The sequence below is a fragment of the Pieris rapae genome, chromosome 11, assembly GCF_905147795.1.
Source record: "Pieris rapae chromosome 11, ilPieRapa1.1, whole genome shotgun sequence".
Taxonomy (NCBI): Eukaryota; Metazoa; Arthropoda; class Insecta; order Lepidoptera; family Pieridae; genus Pieris; species Pieris rapae.
Window position 1 is genome coordinate 4,408,485 of NC_059519.1, and position 21,676 is coordinate 4,430,160.

The following is a 21,676-nucleotide window of genomic DNA, read 5'->3' on the forward strand; positions in this document are numbered from 1 at the left end:
TCCTAGTGTTGTTCAACGTAATTATTGTTCATACACTGATCACCTGTTCTGTTACCCATTCCTATATAGTGTTTATATTTATCTACTCCCGGAACAACAAAGAACAAATAAATCACAACAGGATAATAGAACAATAGTGGTATACAATATAGATGTATACTATATAAGTTAAAAATAAGTTGTATATAGTACGTATGAAATTCTTTAGATTAATTTAGTTATAAACGAATAAAGTTACAGGTGATTAAGCAATTTTTACTGATTTATAAAATAATTAAGTTAAATTTCTTTTATTGTTATGTGAAAACTTGTAAAGGTTTATTTAAACTAAAGTTGTAGGCTCGAAGACGTAATTAAAAAAAAGAATTAGAATGAAGACTTTTATTGTCATTTTCTTAAACATTATTAATAATATGAAAAAAGTTTCATGAAGCAAGGTTTTCAAGTTGGATCCTAGTAGATGGCCAGGACTGGCATCACGGCTGCAATAACCTGAAAATAATAATTTTATTTGAAAATCGTGCTTGGAATCACATTTTTCTTTGAACTGTAAAATATTTTTCACAAATATATTCTAATGGGCAATACATACATTCATACATCATCATATGGATATTTTACTGTTTCAGTATAAGCTTGATAATATAAATAATGAAATTGTTACCACTAGAACCTAAGCTAAGAAGTAAATAAGAGTTACAAAGAAATAGAACCGTTTGGTTTTACCGTGTTTACACATTACAAAGATATAAACTTTGAAATTATTTTAATACACATAACCATATATTATATTTGTGTGTAATGTAATTTGTATACAATATACCGTTTTGGTGCATAAATAGGAATTATCATTTCGTTGAATGTGTATCTATTGCTACTCGTCTGCAAAAGTGGCGCCGCTGCAGCCCAATAATTGAAATAGTATAATTACTATGGAAAACAAACTGCCAGTCACGGTTAATATTTATTTATAACTACACCGTATATAACAACTATAATTACATAACTGCCGTTGAATTCTTTGCTCTGGCTTTAACCGTCCAATAATTTAGCAGTTTATCTTTCAATTATTCATTTAATTGCGACACATATTTGTAATACAAAAATACTTGTTAGTGAATCATATTTTTACTACTGACTGTTGTATATATGACTATTTAGAAAAATATAATTTAAAATAAAATATGACATTTTCACTGAATTTTTTACTAACTGATGTTAAAGGAATATTTTATAATTGAATCAGTGTTTCATAAATTTACTACGAACGTTCCTAAAACGGCAGCCAAGATAATTAGTAAAACCTAAAGAGGCTAATTTATTAATTAGCCATAATCTCAAAATGTTGGAACGCGCCTCCAACGGTATGTGGTCCGAAAATTCACAGTCAGGTCACTCACCTCACTATGCGATATTTTTTCAAAATAAGGGCTATAATGCCTGCTAGTACAGGACAAACCAATCCGTTGAATCACTTAATACTTAGAAAAGCAACAATGTATGAACGATAGGTAATTACAATACATGTTTTTTGTGTCCATAGCACTGTATGCTATGACAGATATGACCTTATATTAACTATTTAAATTTAAATTAAATTAAACATACATATTATTAAAAACATCAAAATTGAGGGATTCGAATTCGGCTTTTTAAGTAACATTAACTTAAATTGTTAATCGATCATAAATTCATAATCCAGTAATATTAAACATAAATGAGTAGTAAAAGTAATAGGATTAGGTTGAACATAATTTTTAAATTTAGTACGTAAAGTATTTGCATTTTAACATTAATGTGTAGTGATTTTTTTTTTATTGATAAAAGTTTGGCAACGCTCGGCACACTGATACAGTAAAAGAATCCTAAAATACAATTTTTAATGTGACTAGCTTTTTGACAATTTATAAGCAAACATGACATACACGAAGAGATCATACAAATATTAAACAAAACAATTGCTAAACAAAAAATTAAATTACAAAAAAACTAAACAAAACTCGATTTTAAAGTGTGATGGGAGCAACTGTGTATATCCAGACATAGCTCGTTTATCAGAATTCTCAATCTGGACATCATTTTGAATCATGTTGCCATCATGTTGAATGATCATGTTTCAACAAGAGGGCGCCCCAAGTAAAGGTGGATAGGAGAAATAGAAGCGGTAACAGGAAGCGAATGGAGAGAAAGCCATGGACAGAGTCAGTTAGAAAAAGCTGGAGGCCTTTACCTGCGAAGGGCGGACCCCGGATCGACGGTACTAAATTTAGCTAGAGTATAGGATATTTAACAAGATAAATAAAATAATGTATACAATGTAAAAAATATAAGCTATATCTTTCATGATCAGAAATTAAACGAGCTTTATTATTATTATTGTTTAAACAAACGAATCGTCGTTATAATTACCTGCATTTTATAATTCGACAAAATTTAAGCTAAGTGACGCCAAAGCTAATTTATTCACATTTATTCCTTACTCATTCATGTTGACAACACATTCGTTTAGAATACGAAGGATCCATTGGAACATGGAAAACAAAGACACTACATATTATACTACTATTTATACCAAATTTTCTAAAACCTATTATCAAATCCTAAATTATGTCCGTAGACACTGATCACGCACTCTGCCCTACAAACGTGTGATTACAAATTTCGAAATATACTCGAATAAGTATTTAAAATTCAAATTGTACAACTCTGCATATTTACAAGTTAAACGATGGAATTAAATTGGAAAAGGTCAAAACTGTACTTATTAATTATTTATGATTCCGTATTATGTGGTCATGGGGCGAGTGTTTGCGTGGGTCGGTGTATTTGTATGACATGAAGACTTTAAGGAAAATAGTATCAACGATACTTCAGGAACTAAATAATGAGTAATATAAAGTGTAAAGGGATATCTGTAAAATATGTTTGCGATAAGATCTTGTCGTTATCTGTTTATCTGTGCGCTGGGCAGAGCTCTGGCCAGAGTGGTGAGGGGAAAGAGGGTAATAGCGACCGGATATTGGCTTCGAACGGTAGGCAACAAGTTATCGCCCGAGGGATATTTTATCGTAATACAGAAGCTAATGAAAGCAAGGATAGCGTCTCAAATCTTCATCTTAACTAGAGATAAATCTGTCAGGGCCGTAAGTTAAGCTAACCAGCTCTAAATGGCGTAGCGTCAGACTGTATTGGTGACATAAAAACCATGATCAATCAGAACGTAGAACATTTTGTATGAGATACACAATATAAATGACGATAATTCTAGATTGAGAGAGCAACACTAAAACATTTAGTGGCAGCGCCTCATCATGATACACTTGCATAATCTAATTCACACTATTTCAACAATTACTCGCAATATAAACTTTAACAGATTAAGGAAGATTTTTAAATTTCTCACAGCGTTTCAACTTATGTGCCTCAAGTGTAAACTACTATGTGCTCAAAAATAAATTGAAACATAAATATAATTTTTGTTAATTTAGTCAGAGAAGAAGTTTTTAAGTACCAACATTCTTGGTAATTTTATTTTATTGTGTAATTGTCTTATCTTGTTTATGTTTTTACTTGTATTTTTTTTTAATTCCTATTTTTAGCAAAACGTATGTTTACATGTATTGTCGTAGATATTAGATAAAAGATTTTATAAAATTATCAGTAGATTTCGTAAAATGTATGATGTTGTAGACTTAATAAATAAATAAAAACTAAGAACACATTTGGGTGTATTATTTGAAAATAATATTAATGGTTTAACACTGCATAACGTAATTTAATTTTGTTAATAATTGCAAGTCATTTATCATATCATATACATGTGTATGAATATAAGATATTAAAGATATGAAATTGTTACCATACATAATTTAGTATTTATTTTTATCAAAGGCTCTAGGTCTTGACCAAAATCTATTATCGCGATAAGCGGCTACCGTGCGATAGCGGCCACACTATTCGCACCTCCTCACTACTGAACTGTTAACCAAGAAAATTATATTTAAAAACTTATATAAACATTTCTTATCTTTCTCCACTCTGATCTTTTAAATTGTATTATTGTGTGAATTAAATGGTAATCATTATTTAATTAAAATGACTAATGATACTTACAGTTGTATTTGCAATAACATATTATTAAAAAGAGTGGCGGAGAGTTTATTGCCAGTTCTTCTCTTCCGTTCTACGCCCTTGATTTGAGAACTGGCAGTAAATATAAAATTAGAATCATTTTATATTTCTTTTCTTTTTAAGTGTACATTATGTTAAGTACCTATATGAATAAATTATTTTTGATTTGATCTGATTTGAAATAAAGATCCAAGAGCATAATAATGTCTGTTTGTTATATAAATCATCATTTAAACAACCAAATCTATCTTCGTTTGTTTTTTTACTCATGTATAGATTTGGTATAAAATAATACAGACCTTGTAGCACATAGGTAGTGACTAGCCGGCAGCAAGCCTGGAACAGCAGGTGCGCAGTACAGCGACCTCTCCGTGACATTTACCGCCGGCGTCTGCGCAGCGCCGCACCTTGCGTAGACGTGCACGCATCTCTACAACTTGAAACATCCCTAACCGTCGTAGAAACAGCCATTATTAAATCTATAAATATGAAAGTGTTGCTAAGCTCAAAACTCGTGAACATACGACTTACATCTTAAAAACAATGTTGAGAGGTTTCATATGATAATGTTTTTTTTTTTTTTTCCTTTCTTGGCCTGCACGGTTTGTGCGTCTGCCATGTACAAAAGTTAGGAAGTGCATTATTAGGATGATAATGTTCAATAGCACCGAACATTTCAAATTGAGCAATGATGTCAACTGTCAAATTAATGCATACTTTAAAAGTTAAGTTCAAAACTTGGCTACACTTTTATTTTAAGTCAGCTCATTCTGAGTAAATCTGTAACTGTCAACAATTATAGGCACACATATGAATCGAATTATGCAAGAACAGTATAACTTCTTCCCTTACTATTACTAACTTGTCATGCTAAATGCTAATAACAAAATTATTGCGTGCTTACAGAACATCTCTTACTGAGAAGCCCTGGTGGTTAGACCCATCATCAGCACGCTGTTAATGATAGTTGGAATCAGTTAACTAACAGTAATAATATAATAATAAAGGAAGACGATATTAAGCCTTTAATTAGATGAATACTTGACTGGGCTCCCGTATACATTCATGATTTTAATTTGATAATGACGAGTTTTACTGTCCACTCCTTAATTTACACTTTAACACCCAAAAATTGCACTTCTTTGTTTCAACGGAAGTTGGCATAAATAAATAATATGAACACGTGTAGTAACACAAACACTGAGTAATTCAACATACTTCACTGAGTAATAAATGGTGTTCTCAATGCTAGAATTTATTTTGTTACAATGTTCAGTCATTTTCAGTCTTAAGTGCTATTAAGCTTCAATACATAGTTTAACCCATTTCATTAAATTAAGTTTTATTTCTGTAGAAATACAATAAAAAATGGAGAGTTATAAAATGTTTAATATTTTAAAGCATGATATTAAGGCTGTAGTGTGCGAAGTGCGTGGTCGTTGATGTCTTTTGAAGGCGCTCAATACTTTACATTTATTTTATGAGGCTATGACACATTTGAGGCCTGTATCGGTTTACAAAGCCTGTTCGATGTAACTAATTAAATAGCTATTTATTATAAATTTCTCCGATCTTATTGTCGACATTTTAAACCCAAAATTAGTGTAGATGAGACAGAAAAATTGTGTCCATTTATTACATTATATATAAATAAAAACGTAATTCTGTTTCAGACGTTAATACAATTATTGGTATAGGACAAGAAAATAACTTAAAACATTTATCACGAACTGATTAGAACACACAAATGCTTATTGCAATAAATTTAATTTGATCAATTGTAGTACATATTTCATATTTCATTAAATCTAAATCTATTAAACATGTATATCAAAAAAATTCCTACAACTTTGAAGAAAATCGATTCTATAGCGTGTTGTTCCACCGAAAATGCTTATGTTGGTAATAATGTGAGGATATATGGGCTAGACATAGCAGTCCCTAGAGAGACGACAGTTGAACAGCGGCGCGGGTCAATGACCGGGCTCCGGTGGGAGTTATTTTTATTTTATAAATTGTAATAAAATGAACATTTGCATACAAGATATGCGACTCTCGTTATGTGTACCGCGTAGGCTGACAAGACCGTTCGGAACTTCGCCTGTGTTACACCGTTATTACCTACATAAAAATTTAAAAGCAACCGTCAATCAAGCTACTTCAAAAGCTTGATTGCTAAAACTTTCAAGCACTATACATACAATATTCGTTAAACATATAATCTTAGAATTATTACATAGTTTTCCTTCATTTATGTAGGGCACATAAGAAACTCATATCTTTCAACTAATATAATTATATAATATCTATGTAATTATATTTTCGTACCAAAATGTATTTGTGTTATCAATACGTGAAGTAATCTCCGATTAGCCCAAATCATTGATATCAAATGATATTTGGATTCATAAATTGATAAAATAAACGACTATTTTCACAAATTCTCTATTATTTGTATAGGCTTGCATTACTCTATAATTATGCGCCTGCATTATCCAGTTCTAGCATTTATTGCAATGCTTTTAATCTAATGTCATCATCGAGACATTACTATCTATCTCATACGAAAATCTTCCTCTCACATTAGCGTTAATTATAATTACTTGTAAATCTGGCTGATCAGTCGTATACAGACAAATAGGTATGTCTTACCGCCGATTTCTGGTTCGACCATCGTCTTATAGCTGTAGATAAGTTATAACGTGGCCGAGGCAGCAAGCGGTCAAGTAAGGTGAGGCGGCTTAAAAATGTAAATACATGTATCGAAGCCGTCGGTGATTGGGGACAGGTCGAACGGGTCGCCGCTTCACACGCGCTGTGCTGCAGTCTATAACCACATCATAACGATATCTGTATCCATTTCTTTCAACGGTGCCTTCAACGTTAAACTAATAATAATATGATTCGCTCATTCTTTGCGCATCTACTCACATTACGCGATTACAAAACATTCTTACACACACGATATGTAACAATCGTTAAAAAGCACGTAATGTTGACGCAGACAGCGCAGTCAATAGTCATCGGTCGTTACGTCTCCGAACCGGTAGCATTACGATATTAAGTACAGAATATGAAATCGAGTAGATCGGCATTAATTTGAGGAACGTTAATCGACGTGTAACGATGTTTCACGCTCGAACTTAGACTTTATTTGTGTACATTCCAAATATACTAAAGGCATGGCATGAACGTGACACACAGCGTGATAACGAGCTATCGGCGGACACAGTAGTGCGTTGTCGTGATGAACTACACCTATTTCCTCTAATGCAATTATTACGAAACAGTATTAACTATTACTGCTCCTACGCTATACACATATTCAGGTTAGGAAAAACTTGGATTTTTTAAATTCAAGTTTTTAAGATAGTTAACCGTTAATCATATTACCTAAAGCGTGATGAATAAGATATTTTAAATGCTTCAAATTGAAATCGCGATTTCACATTTCAATAAAGTAGTGTCATTATCATATATTGTTGAAAACGAGTTTCTAGAGCACAAGATAAGGTAAAACGGTGTAACTACTTACTACGTGTTTGTGAACGACTGCACTGTTATAAAAATCATTATTTATAAACTTATCTTTAAAATCTCATATAAATATTTTATAGGTAATAACCATACAAATAAAACATACATATTTTATCAGAAACAAAAAATGTATACTGCAACATTGAAAGCAAGGTTCTGAAAAGTAATGGAGAAATTCTTGAATGGACATAATATAATTTTTATTTGATAGGATTTATTATGTTTGCATACAACATTTTAAAGCAAGTAATAAAACAAAGTATGGTATCTTATAAATATTATGAACGTTAATCAAGAAAACTACGAGGAACAATTTTGAGACAAAAGTATATCGTATAGTAAAATCGTATATTAAAAAATTTAGTTAAATTTTTATACTGAAACAAACAACCAGGCACATTTATTAAGTTATTTTAAAGCAAGACAAAAAAATATCGCAGATATTTCGTTTGGTAAAGCATTTAAATCGTATGATTTTTCATCAAAATACTACGTTAACATCATAAAACAACGTTCTTCACTTAAAAAAAACTGTTGATAATGCCATGCTCTTTATATTTGTTGAATTAACGATTAACAGTTAACTAACTTATGTAAAAGTTTTGAACCATATGTTTTCAGCGAATCGTTTCTGCTCGGTGCCGGCTACTGGTTAGACTTGTTTCACATTGGACTGATTCACTTCGTGTCATAATGACTGTCGTGTTATTTTTTTTGTTATAATTTTGGTACGGACTTTCATATTATCAAGTAAGAAATGATTTTTTAATGTAGATTTGCCGATTATGGATCATTAAACACCAGCGTGGAGTGTTGGAGTTTTGTCAAGAATTTGCAGGGACATTGACAACATTGTACTAGACGTGGCGCGCGGTCGCTGGCGCCGGTATAAATAGCGCAGCCCTGCTGCTGCGACAGCGGTTCGAGGAGTTAGGCCTAACAGCCCTTACAAAAAGTTATGATATTGTTGTATCGATCATTTATGCCCCCGGTGTTGGGACGCATAGTGACGTCATCGCCTGAAATTCCCGCGTGGCCGAGACGGTCCCGCGATGCTCCCGGAACGATGCTCGACAGAATAAAACCGGCCGCAGTGCCAAACCCGCGGTCAACGACTCCCGAAATAGATGCATACCGCGTGTCCCGCGCACCTATAGGAAATTAAGAACCGGTCGCCGTGGCGACACTCCCGCCTCAATAAGAATTCGATTTGAAAGCGGAATCCACCTGAACAATTAATGGGGTACAGCTTTCACCGATCTCGCGGGCCCACGCGGCTTCGGCGTGGCCCTCGCCGCCTGAACTCCGATAACTTGACCCTCGGCACCTACCGATAGCACCGTATCTGCCGTCTTTAAATTTATTCGCCTTGCACCAGCCCGCGAGCCGCGGCGGATATAATAAGCAATTAAAGCAACACAAGGTTGAATTTAAATGATCTGAAATCAGCTCCACTACAAAAACCACTGAGTTTCGGGCCTTGACCCACATTTTCGTATTCGAAGTTAAAACTTTCCACATACTGATGAATAATGCAATGCTTCTCGAATGCTATAATTAGGGGTCATCTTGAATTAAACATCATTTGGAGAACCCATCGACTGGCTACCTCCATGTGAAGCCAAACCAAATAAATGACTAGCCTGTAAAATATTGGTGATCGTACTGACTACCGAAAGGAGCACGCCACCTAGTTTAATTAGACTACGTTAGATTTTCCTGATGTTTTTATAACATGAAGGGCCCGAGTTCATTATTCCATACTGTCTCTTATTATTATTGCTTGCCGATTGCTGTGCAAAGTATTTTAATTAGTTGAGTGAGCAGCGCGGGGCCTTCGCCCTCACCGCTCCCCGCGCCCCGCAAGCCCGCGCCACACGACACGCACGATACCATCAACATGATTAATTATTAACGTATTTATGACGATCCAACACGCTTATAATTTAATAAACTTAATTTGTCGGTACTATGATAATTAATAATAAATGAACAAATTAACTAGAAATTAACTTTTGTCCTCCACCACATGAACAATTAATATATTGTGAAATCTGTACATCTTCATCGAATTACGAAATCATAAAAAACATTAAAACGGCAACGTCTCTACTCTTTCTCATTACATGGTGCAGATCCACTATTTGATATTTGATTGGAAACATTGGTACAAGTCTTACAATCGTCACTATGCGGTCGCATGAAAGCATGTTGGCGTTGGTAGTGTAGGTATGTAGGACGTGGCAAGACACGCGGGCGCCGGAGCTAGAAGCCCGCGGCGTCGGGCCTACCTGCAGCCGCAGCAGCTGGGACCAGCAGCAGAATCAGGCACCACGCGGTCACACGACCGTTGGACTCTAACCGGTTCCACTTGACTATCGCTGAGAAGACATCGTTGAAATTGGAGGGCGGACGACATCTTTACCTGACAGTATTAGAAAATAACAGACTCTAATGCTGCCCGGTAAGATGCGAACCGCACCTCCGTTGGTTTCTGGCAGAATCGGGAAGTCGCGAGATAAAATAACAACAACGTGCACACAACACGGCGACGCGGCAGCGACTGAGCAGTGAGCACGAGGTGGCGGGCGCGCTCGGCCGGAGGCGGCGCCCTGCCCCGCCCCACGCCCCGCCTGCCGCAGCACCCTCGGCTACCTCAGCCTTCGGCCGCTGACATCGCTCATGAAGCGATGAACTGCCTTCATCAATTATTATTATAAAAAGGGCATAAGAATTGCGTTCAATTTTACGGTACTTCACGTATTTGCTTGAAAGAAAACGGATACACTGGATCAGATAAAAGTGACTGAAACATGTATGACGATAACAACTAATGTAATTGGTAAAGTAATTAGTGTCTGTATTTATTATTGAAAAAATCTTTATAAAGCAACTGAAATCTAAGACAATGTCAAAATGGAACAAACCAACATGTTTTCAATAAACGCACCCGTTATCAAAGCTATACTTAGATAAAAAATTTAAGTTACCAAATAAATTATGCAATAATTTCTAGACTTCTGCTGAAGTACTTAGTACGTACCTTATTCTACTCTTCTCTAAAATATATTTTACGACATTATCGTAAGGAATTACATTTATTGAAATAGACACTAAATAAGCTAATTAGTAATTAAATAGTGCCTGCTAATATGCTCGCGAATTTGCCTTATAAAATCAAGATAGAACAGTATGCCAGTAGGTAGGTATTTTTTCTTAGTGTCGAAGTACGGGAAAATACGTTTTAATTAATTTGTCAAAAAAATTTTAATTGGACCGATTGAAGCAATATGATAATTACATTTTGCTTTTGAAAATGGCTTAAAATTATCCTAGTAGATACGAAAATAACACATTTTTCTATGTAGGTACCTAAGTACATATTGACAACGTAAAGTAACCACGGAATTACTAAATGTTCACTACATTTAAATTTTAAAAATACACTACCGGATTAAAGATTTTACACATTCACAATAATTAACTTTTAATTTACAATTACATAACTATGAGTTTACAGCATATGTTAATTTGACCCGCGTGAGTAAAACGCATTTATAATTCGACTAAGTTCTTTTATACCTATGTGTGATACTTGCATAAAGTCTACCGCGTAACTTAAATACTGATTTCGGTTTTAATATTGACTTTTCACAACATAATTCTACATTTACGATGGCATGCAGCGCCACGGATATTTTGAAAATTGAAAAATCTATCGGTTGTGTTGAGATAAAGACATTTAAGTTCCTTACTACATACCTACAATAGTTAACTGTTTTTTAAGTTAATAATATTATTAAATATACCCGTAAGCTTAGGATTAATCTAGAATTTCACATCCTTCCATACCTTTTTTCAGTCAGTTTATGTAGGTATACGAAGTACGGTTCTCCAGCCTGTTCGGTTATGTTCGTTTAAAACTAGGGCGCAATCGTCTTTATGGTATATAGTTTATACTTATTAAATACTGGAATATTAATGTAGAAATTGGTTATACAATATTCATATCAGGAATTTATATAATATAGTTACCTACTTTTTGTATCCTATCAAAATAAATGTCATTTTTAACTATTTTTGAGTTAATTAAGTTTTAAATAATGTCTAAAAATCTTGGTTTGAGGATTGTGGCAAAGGCGTTTGTTATTTCCTCGTATAAAACATAACGTCAATTTCTCACACCAAATTCAGTACGACAAAAGTCAAAACTGGTTACTCGAATGGCGCGAAATGATTTTTTTGTGAATTGCGAAATGTCATTTTTTATGTGACAATTGATAAGAATAGCAGAATGTTGGTGTCCCAAGAGTGTTCCGAGTCAAGTTGCGTGATAATTAATAATCATCAATCAGAAATCTTAGGACACCAATCAACTTAGCCAAAAAATATAGATTTACCTTTAGTATGATTGGTATGTAAAAACTAAAGTGATAAATAATGTTTTGATAAAAAATAAACCTTATGCTATTACTTTTATTATGAAGTAAGTGTAATAAGAAATAGCTAAGAGAAAAATACGTTGTTTTGTTTATGTTTATTCCTCCTAGGAAGATATTAGAGCCACTTATGGCCATGTGTAATATATTCAGAATCTCTATTAAATGAGCCAAACTTGTAATACAGTATCACTTTTCGGGATAAAGTTTTTTTCCACAGTGGCATCCAAAGTAAATAGAAAGTTCTGATTTGAGTATTTTTTTTTTTGTAATACATAATATTATTTTCAATACACCCAATAAACAACCACAAATACTTAGCATTTCTAATGCAAGGACTCATGAGTACCAATCTTGTGAATATTATAAAAAAAAAATAAAGAATAATTTTCTAATAAAAAGGCAAAAAAGTATAATTCTGCAACGGTTGGCTCGGCTTGGACCTCCCGTAGGACAATTTTGCAGCTGATAACCCCATCCAACTCCTACGTTTGATCCATGACTTTTTGGGGACCAGTATAAATAGGTTTTCATAGATATAGCATTGAATACAGACAGTTTACTGATAAAGATACGGCTAAAATTGTGTACCATAGCTACTTTCGCAGCGTTATGTCGTACGGTATTCTACTGTGGGGTGCTGCTATAGAGTTTCAATCCATATTTGTGTTGCAGAAGCGGGCTGTTCGGGGTATTTGTTGTGTTTCCCCGAGGGAGTCGGTACGGAATAAGTTTAAGGATCTAAATAATATGATATTATCCGGTCGATATACTCTTGAAGCCTTGTAGTATGTAGGTTGCCTACAAAAAAAAATTAAACGATTTTAAAACAAATGGTGACTTTCACCAGTATAATACGCGAAATAGAACTAATTTGAGTGTACGACCAACCAGGCTCTAGAAGATAAACCAATCCTTATATAAAATAAATAAATAAATAAAAAGTTTCTTTATTTGACCCAAAACAAATACCACATTACACATATTACAATATTCATTGTGGTCTATGAGCACTAGCGTTTATACTAGGCCTAGCCTGTACCTTAAACGCTTTGTTAAATATAAATATATGGAAATTGTATTCGTTTTTACAACAAACTTTCAAGCGAAATTAGAGAATTTTCACAAATAAATTCAAAGCCCTCGTTAAAAGTAAATTAATCAATAAAGCTTATAAATGTGATGAATACTTAAACGATCCTAATCCTTGGGATTGATTTGCTCCAGTTCAAACAATTTGTATTAAAAACTTTGCGATTAAAAAGAGTGGCGGAAAGTTTCTTGCCAGTTCTTCTTGCCCGCTCTACGCCCTTGACTTGCGAACTGGTAGTAAACCAAACCTTTTACTTTATCAAAGCATATTATTCTATGTTTAAGATATACTTTTTATTACGAAAAACGTATAATCAATAATAGTAAATAATATATAATCGAGGATAGAACTAAAATTTTTTATTCTGTGGTAGGATCAAGCTATACTGTATAATCTGTAATCAATATTATAAATTCCGTGCTAGTTGGTTAGCTGTTCTGTAGTCTGTGCATTTTAGTAATAATCTATGTCATTTATATTTCTGTTGTTCTGTTGGGCTCCGTACCGAAGCGTTTAGTGTTGTGTACAATACTTGCAATATTTTAATAATTACATAAAATTGTCAATTGACCACTTAAAACGAAAAAAAATTACAAGAAACTAATGATCATAGTATAAGGAAGTAAAGTGTGGCAAGCTAGTGTCAAGATATTTGCTAAATCTTGTTCAACAGCTATACTTAGTATTGCACAGAAGAATGCTGTAAATTAATAAAGGTCTTGTTAAGCAAAATGGCACAAAGGTTTCCAGCTGGGGGGCCGAGTGCGGCGCCATCGAGCCCCATGTCTCAGCAACGTTACCCAGGACCTGCTCAGCCACAGCCTCCTTCCGCAATGCCTCCCAGACCATATACGCAACCTAACTTCCCTGTAAGTACGATGAGTATGTTAGACATAAATTTGACAAAAACAGAACAAGAATCTAAAGTTACTTGAACGTTAAAGGATAAGTGATGCTTAAACTCACACCAGGCTGATTATGTAGATGATGATTGATGATGATGGAAACTGATTGTATGTAAATGTAGTAACAGTATACTGTGCTAATTACAATTGCAATGCATAGTGGCATCATGTCATATCACAACCGTATCATCTGTTTTAACAAGTTCTAGAAGGACATTTCTGTATGTTTTTTATTTTGATAATATTTGCAGCCGCAACTGGGAATAATATCACATTGCTTGTGTGATTGAATCTTTGTCACTAGCTTTTAAGAATTAAGGGTATCATTTAAAGCCAAGTCTATATATTATACTAAGAATGACTTCTTCTTTAACATATCACAATTATAATTCAGCACAAAGTCTCCACTTTAAATGTTTGAGTCACCTTCAAGACTTAGCTGTAAAATCCAACAAACTAATGTTAAGCATTGGGTTAAGTCTCAACAATCAATCTTACCCGTAAAAAAATTGGGATTGTTGATTTTGAAAATCATAATACATAATTACATATTATATTATATCATAATATATTTAATTATCATAAAATTGACTTCCACATAATTGCATATTATGAATTATTTCTTATGTAATACTTATTCATTATTTATAGTAGTTTTATTATCATTAAAGGTGATGGATTTATATAATTATGTGGAATGATGGAATTGCTAGATTTACTTCTGCATTTGACTTTGTAAAACACAATTATGTAAATATGAACTAATGATAAAGGGCCAGTGTAAATATCTTGAAAACATCTCTAATATAATATTTTGTATTGGGTTCTTTCACTTTACATATAAAATTTATGAATATGAATATAAGATATAAGACTAGAAATTTTTTACTGGTATTTAAAGCATTTTTTGTAAGAAGTCATGTTTTGTATCTTCTAGAATCTTTCACTTCTGCTAGTGGTTATAATTTAGTGTTAAACTCATTAATATTCTCATGATTTCCTAAGCCATATGTGCAAATATTGCACATACAGAAAGTAGAATATTTTCATACAACCTAAGGGTTTCACTTGCATATTTTAAGTTATCAAAACACGAAACAGTCTGTAATACAAAACACATTACCCCTAAATAATTATTACAGCAACGAAGTGGTTTTACTCCACCGCCAGCAGGTGCAGGCCCGGTGGGCGGCGGTAATGTCAGAGTAGCATACGCTGGGGCAGGAGCTGCAGCTGCCCCACCGCCTGCACCGTACGGGGGCGCTCCTCCGCGGCCCGCCGCTCCGCCCGCCCCTACCAAGCGGCCGCCCGATGCCCGCCCGCCCTTGCCGCCGCAGCAACGCCCACAGCATTATGCAGGGTGAGCTCCTCATGAAGCGACTGATTGATTTAGTGATAATCATTTTCGACTATAATGAAATACGATAGACAAATTTCAATATGTCCCGAATCGGCCTGTACATTACCGTATCTATAAAAGCAAATGTTATGGACCTTGTCCATACATTTACTTAGATGAATTTATTTCAGTTATAATTGATTCAGCAATATATTTCTCAAATTAAAGGAACATTTGCACTTAGATATAGCGTTGTCAACTCAGTATCCAATCACCTCATACAATCTCGGCTTTGCTCAACAGTGAGGGTTACGGAGCCGGTGGTAAACGCAAAAAACGATTGGCGGACAAGATACTGCCGCAGAAAGTGCGCGACCTGGTACCAGAGTCTCAGGCCTACATGGATCTGCTGACTTTTGAGCGCAAGTTGGATGCAACTATTATGCGCAAGCGTCTTGACATTCAGGAGGCTCTCAAACGCCCCATGAAACAAAAACGCAAGTTGCGTATCTTCATTTCCAATACATTCTATCCAGGTAAATTTCACACTCATACACTCACACGAACATGTTGTGTTCGTGTGAGTGTATGGATCTTTGATTATTTGCGGAGTAATTTTATTATTATTATGCCGCCAACTATTTTGTAGGCAGTATCACTTTTTTGTAGATAGGCAAAGGTTAAAAATCGTCGAATACTTCTGAGTTAATATTATACAATATTAACTCAGAAGTATTCGACGATTTTTAACCTTTGCCTATCTACAAAAAAGTTGGTTCATTTTTCCAGTTAATATATAGGGAAAGGAATTGACAAAAGCTTTATTTAAAAACCCTACAAGCTTTAATCCCTATTTCTTTATGAGTATACATATAAAATATGTGATAAATATAGCATTTTTTTTTAAAAACCCTAAAATTAAAAAAAAAGTCTCGAAAAATTAGCTAATGCATGTAACTAATGCAGGTCAGGGTGAGAACGCGGTGGCTTCGTGGGAACTTCGCGTTGAAGGCCGACTGCTCGACGACTCTAAAGGTGATCCTAACAAGGTGAAACGCAAGTTCTCATCATTTTTCAAATCGCTGGTCATCGAGCTGGACAAGGAGTTGTACGGGCCCGACAATCACTTGGTAGAGTGGCATCGCACGCTCAGCACCCAGGAGACGGACGGGTTCCAGGTGAAGCGGCCGGGCTACAAGAACGTGCGCTGCACTATACTGCTGCTGTTAGACTACCAGCCGCTGCAGTTCAAACTGGACGGGCGGCTGGCACGACTGCTGGGCGTGCACACCCAGGCGAGGCCCGTCATCGTCAACGCCCTGTGGCAGTACGTGCACACACACCGCTTGCAGGACCCGCGCGAACGCGAATACGTACTCTGCGACAAGTATCTGGAGCAGATCTTCGGCTGTCCACGCCTCAAACTGGCCGAGATCCCGGCGCGCCTGGCTCCACTCCTTCACGCGCCCGACCCTATCGTCATCAACCACCTCATCTCGGTGGAGCCGCCGCACGACGCCAAGCAGACCGCCTGCTACGACATCGATGTCGAGGTCGATGACACGCTGAAGGCGCAGATGAACGCCTTCCTGCTCTCCACCGCCAACCAGCACGAGATCCAGGGGCTGGACGCCAAGATTCACGAGACGGTTGATACGATCAACCAGCTGAAGACCAACCGCGAGTTCTTCCTCAGTTTCGGCAAGGACCCGCAGCAGTTCACGCAGAAGTGGCTGTTGAGTCAGGCGCGAGATTTGAAGACGCTGAGTGGAGGCGGCGGTGGCAACCCTGAAGAGGAGAGGAGGGCCGCGTTCTACGCGCAGCCCTGGAGCGGCGAAGGGGCCGCGCGCTACTTGCACCATCGCCTCGCAGCGCGTCGCAAGGATCTAGATGCTGCCTTGCACCCAGTGCATCCCATGCACCCGACCCATCTTACCCGCCTCTGAGTGACGCGACTTATCATATAAATGTCGAAACTTTGTATTAAAAAATAAACATTTTCTAATATTATCCAATTACTTACCCTGTGCGTTATAGAATTTTATATGATGCTTACAAAAAAATGGAGTCTAATACACATAATATTTTAGAATTTACAAATAATCATACTAACAAAAGATTTCATGTAAATATAGTAATATGCTTGAATAAAATCTAAGATTGATTTATTGAGTTTAATCGCTAGAAAGGCCTTGATAGTGTTTTATACATTCTGAGTAAATATTATCTTAAAATATAGTGTAATGCAAATATGTAATGTCACATCTTCATATAATATAGTGTATAAGTAGTATAAGTGTCAATTAGAGAAAATGATATATATAATACGAAATTGAGCTTGCGTCGTCTTCTAAATTTGCAAGATTTATCTCGGCCCGAGATTAATTGCGGAGTAATTATGAAGATTAGATAGTGCTAAGATTGTATTCATAAAAGGCTTCAGTGTCAACTGTGCAGTGCCGAGAATTAAGATGAAGTCTTCACACCAAGGCAGTGTACAAGGTAAATTTTTTCATCGTACTTGAATTCTTGTATCCCCATTTGTAACCTAAAAATGTCTCCGTCTCATAATTGGGCACATTTAAAGTAAAGTAGTAATATTTAATTTTAGTGGTAGATGCATGAAAGTATTCTTATTATATAGATTTAAATAGTTCTTCAATATAGACTTGGCAGGTGAATACACCGCGATTGGTAAGAAGGATGACGGTATAGAAAATTGGCGCATACTAACCAGCGAACTGGTGGCAACCGCCATGCTGGTATTCCTGTCCTGCCTGCCAGGGTGTGGTGAATCTTCACCGCTGTTGACCAGCGCAGTAGCTGCAGGCCTTACAGTGGCGCTTCTTGTTCAGTGCTTTGACCACATATCGGGGGCGCACATGAATCCTGCCATCACGCTGGCGGCAGTATTGAGTGGACGTGTTAAAATGGCCCAGGGTGTAGGAATGATGGTAGCTCAAGCAATCGGTGCGATAGCTGGCGCATCAGCGGCAGTGATGTTAAACAATGGCGACTCGGCCTACTGCGTCACGATGCCAAATGGGGCAGTATGGCGTGCCGCGGTTGTAGAAGCAGTATGTACTTGCTGTCTGACGCTGGCCAACCTGAGCTCCTGGGACATCCGTAACCGACGTTGGCGAGACTCGTGGCCATTACGTGTTGGCCTTGCTGTTTCGGCTTTAACCCTTGCAGCGGTACGTCTCTATTTTACTTCGATAGTATTTTAGTATAGTATATATATAGTATCCGACACTAACGCAATTACAAAAATCTCTTTATACTCTGTAGATAATACCTGGGAGCTTATAGTAGTTGTAATAAGTAGGTCTGCGTTCCAGGGTAAAATATCTGGGGCTAGCTTTAACCCATTCCGAAGCTTCGCGCCCGCTCTCCTCTCTGCCCACTGGGACCATCATTGGGTGAGTGCATATTATCATCATACTGTTATTATTACTTTTATCAAAACTAATTCATCGAGATCGACTCGGAAGAATAAAGCTTAAAAATCTCAGTTTAAAACGATAACAAAAAGATTTTAGAAGTGGATTAAATTTATGTCAATAAACACTAACTGCCTTCTACGACAAAGGATATCTGATATTTGCTAATATTACGATGTTCTTTCCGTGTCAATAGAACGGTAAACATATCATCATACCTATTTTATTATTATTTCTTGTTTATGAATAAGGCCGATAAAGTAATGCTTTCATAACCGCAATCAATATATTGAAAATTAATTACTTATTACTAAAGAACTTATTACGTGTTTTAATGACACTTCTCTATCAGACGTGTATTTGCAGATTTACTGGGTTGGACCGCTAGGTGGCGCGTCGGGGGCTACAGCCCTTTACGTTGCCCTATGGCGGCTTCATTGACTACTCTATACGGGTATGTTCAATCAATCGTTTATTACTGTCATTATTACGACTTTCTTTCTTCAAAATTTTGCGTTAAAAATGCCGTGCAAATCAGGGCCATTAGAGCGCGGCCACACGATGCGGTAACGGCGCAATTATTTCGAGTTATAGGTGCCACACGGGCGTTGCGGTAAGACAATATATTTTACCCCTCCCTGCCTCGTCTCGCAGCTCGCATCGTGTGACATGGTATAGCAATTTGTATGTAGGATGACGTTGCGGCACCGCTTGGTGTGCCCGCTCTCTTATTCTCTAACTCTCAATCGCAACCTTAGGATCCCGCGGAATCAAATCTAATTATTAAGATTCGGAAATAATAGTATCAAAGCACCCTGTTCTTGGTTTGACATTGTCTGAAAAACTCAGTTTTTCTAAATAGAATTGTACATCAATATCGATTGGTAAGACCGTATGTAATTTTATAGCTGTTTTTTTATTATAATATATGTAATCTGTTGCCATTTACAGACAAGGTCAAGTATTACAAAAAGTGCTGTTGATATTATTTTAAAGCGACATCTTGTGCTTACGAAAACGGTTACGGTATAAACATTCTAGTTTCGTTATTTTTTGACAAAACCAATGCATTAATTTTTTTTTAAATTAAAAATATTGACGTTAATCAACATTTATATAAACATAGATAAGGAACTAAGCAATGTTCGTGTGTATGTGAACTTAAGATTAAAGTTATTATCATAACAATTTATCTTTGCTAAAGATGTAATTAACTAATTGGACCAACAAACTTATAGAACAACACTATCTAGATGCCAAACGTGTTCGTTTGTGTGGTCTCCAGAAGGTTTAATACACAGTAAACTGAAGCTGAAAGAACTGCGTATTGTCTGAAGATTTTTGTTGTTTTATAGAAAGAAACCTCACATTGTATGGCACAAGGCAAACCAAAGTCGAGTTATTATAAGTTGGGGAGCTTAAAATAAATAGAGATAGTTTACATTGTTTCCTTCTCCATAGGGGCTTGAGGCAGACATATTTAATTGTGTGTTTCACTATCATTTTTTGCTACATACAAGTAGCTGATCACTGATTAGTATTTACCAAAGCTTAGCCAAGTGAGGTTTTGTAGACGACACCACCATCACCAAAATCAAGATTTTTGGTCACACTGTTGACGTTATATTGAGATAACTTTTCTGCTCCCAGTTACAAAGATGCCAGGGTGTGGCATTACGTTGCGAGAAAGCCAAGAAAATTTACCGCCTAAGCCACGTGCAACCTCAAAAATACCCGCCACGGTCAAACATTACCCCATTGTCTGCGCGGATCTTTTGTTTAGTTTTAAGACAAATTGTGTGAAATAAAGATTAATTCTATTCTTAACATCCGTTTCATTTCTGACTCATCAAGCAACTCTACACCTATCCCTTCGAGGCTACTTGAAATAAGTATTTGTTGTGTATAGGAACAATATCGATATTAATTACTAAAAACTTCATAGTGACTATTTTAAAGAGCCTACAGTAATTATATTTCGTAACTGTAAACCCAAATGTTATATCGAAACCTTACTTATGCATCATTCTATAAAATTCCGGCAGCGCATTCGCGAGCCCTCTGGCATTGAGTGTCCATGAGTACCACTAGTTCTTTAAGAAAAATCCGTGTATTAATGCTAACAACAACTTAAATGTGCAAATAATTTATGGATCGGTTCAGTAGATCCAGACTTCGATTGCGATCGAATACGATTTTTACTATTTTTAATGTACTCTAAATTTTACCAAAACAAACAACGCAAATCACGTGATATAAAAAAATCACTGTCTTTAATTAATTTACAGCTGTCATAGGTGTTAATGACTGCCGAATAATAAAATTCTTAATCAATTTATTTTACTCATATATTGTGAATCGTCATGGAATTCGAGGTCGCAGCAGTGCAAAACTAAATTTTGACTATGGGGATGTCCCGTCATAACACTTCGACAGTAATCAGCATGATACCTAGTTAATATGAAAAATTTATTCAAATTTTATTATACGTACCTATATATTAAAATTTTGGGTATGAATGTAATGACTCGTAGCAAATAATAATTATATTAGTTCGCATAACCAAGCAAGATCTTTTATAAATCGAATTTAAGAAGAATTAATGTTTGTCCTGTTTGACAGTTTATCTTATCAATTAGGGAAAAATATGAGTTTTTACAGCATCAAACATAAAGCAATTCAAGTTTTGGGATAAATCTTTTAGTTCTAACAATAATATACAATTTTGTGTCGAGATTCAACTGTTGTATTATATGAATACCCATTCACTATTGTAATTAAATTCTATT

General features: G+C 35.6%; 2 protein-coding genes and 1 long non-coding RNA gene across 3 annotated transcripts; 2 read left to right on the forward strand and 1 right to left on the reverse strand.

Moving 5' to 3' along the window:
• Positions 1-366: 366 nt before the first annotated feature.
• On the reverse strand, positions 367-7,752 carry LOC110998704. The gene is made up of 2 exons (XR_002600368.2): positions 4,431-7,752; positions 367-492 (listed from the first exon to the last, which is right to left on the reverse strand). It is a non-coding gene; the product is annotated as an uncharacterized LOC110998704 (long non-coding RNA).
• A 5,918-nt stretch (positions 7,753-13,670) lies between these two features.
• On the forward strand, positions 13,671-17,454 carry LOC110998690 (brahma-associated protein of 60 kDa). The gene is made up of 4 exons (XM_022267445.2): positions 13,671-14,069; positions 15,248-15,465; positions 15,748-15,980; positions 16,411-17,454. The coding sequence occupies exons 1-4, from the start codon at positions 13,932-13,934 to the stop codon at positions 17,388-17,390; spliced, it is 1,569 nt and encodes a 522-aa protein (XP_022123137.1). The 5' UTR covers positions 13,671-13,931; the 3' UTR covers positions 17,391-17,454.
• Positions 17,455-17,766: 312 nt separating this feature from the next.
• On the forward strand, positions 17,767-20,714 carry LOC110998706 (aquaporin-like). The gene is made up of 5 exons (XM_022267460.2): positions 17,767-17,946; positions 18,112-18,641; positions 18,786-18,866; positions 19,254-19,341; positions 20,538-20,714. The coding sequence occupies exons 1-4, from the start codon at positions 17,916-17,918 to the stop codon at positions 19,326-19,328; spliced, it is 717 nt and encodes a 238-aa protein (XP_022123152.2). The 5' UTR covers positions 17,767-17,915; the 3' UTR covers positions 19,329-19,341; positions 20,538-20,714.
• Positions 20,715-21,676: the final 962 nt, after the last annotated feature.

What these genes read in the sequence shown, in the direction of transcription:
- LOC110998690 (XM_022267445.2), top strand. Translation starts at nt 13,932, where the DNA reads ATGGCACAAAGGTTTCCAGCTGGGGGGCCGAGTGCGGCGCCATCGAGC. An exon ending in ATACGCAACCTAACTTCCCT is followed by an intron (nt 14,070 to 15,247) that starts GTAAGTACGATG and finishes TAATTATTACAG; the next exon opens with CAACGAAGTGGTTTTACTCC. An exon ending in TTCCAATACATTCTATCCAG is followed by an intron (nt 15,981 to 16,410) that starts GTAAATTTCACA and finishes TAACTAATGCAG; the next exon opens with GTCAGGGTGAGAACGCGGTG.
- LOC110998706 (XM_022267460.2), top strand. Translation starts at nt 17,916, where the DNA reads ATGAAGTCTTCACACCAAGGCAGTGTACAAG. An exon ending in ACACCAAGGCAGTGTACAAG is followed by an intron (nt 17,947 to 18,111) that starts GTAAATTTTTTC and finishes TCTTCAATATAG; the next exon opens with ACTTGGCAGGTGAATACACC. An exon ending in CCCACTGGGACCATCATTGG is followed by an intron (nt 18,867 to 19,253) that starts GTGAGTGCATAT and finishes GTGTATTTGCAG; the next exon opens with ATTTACTGGGTTGGACCGCT.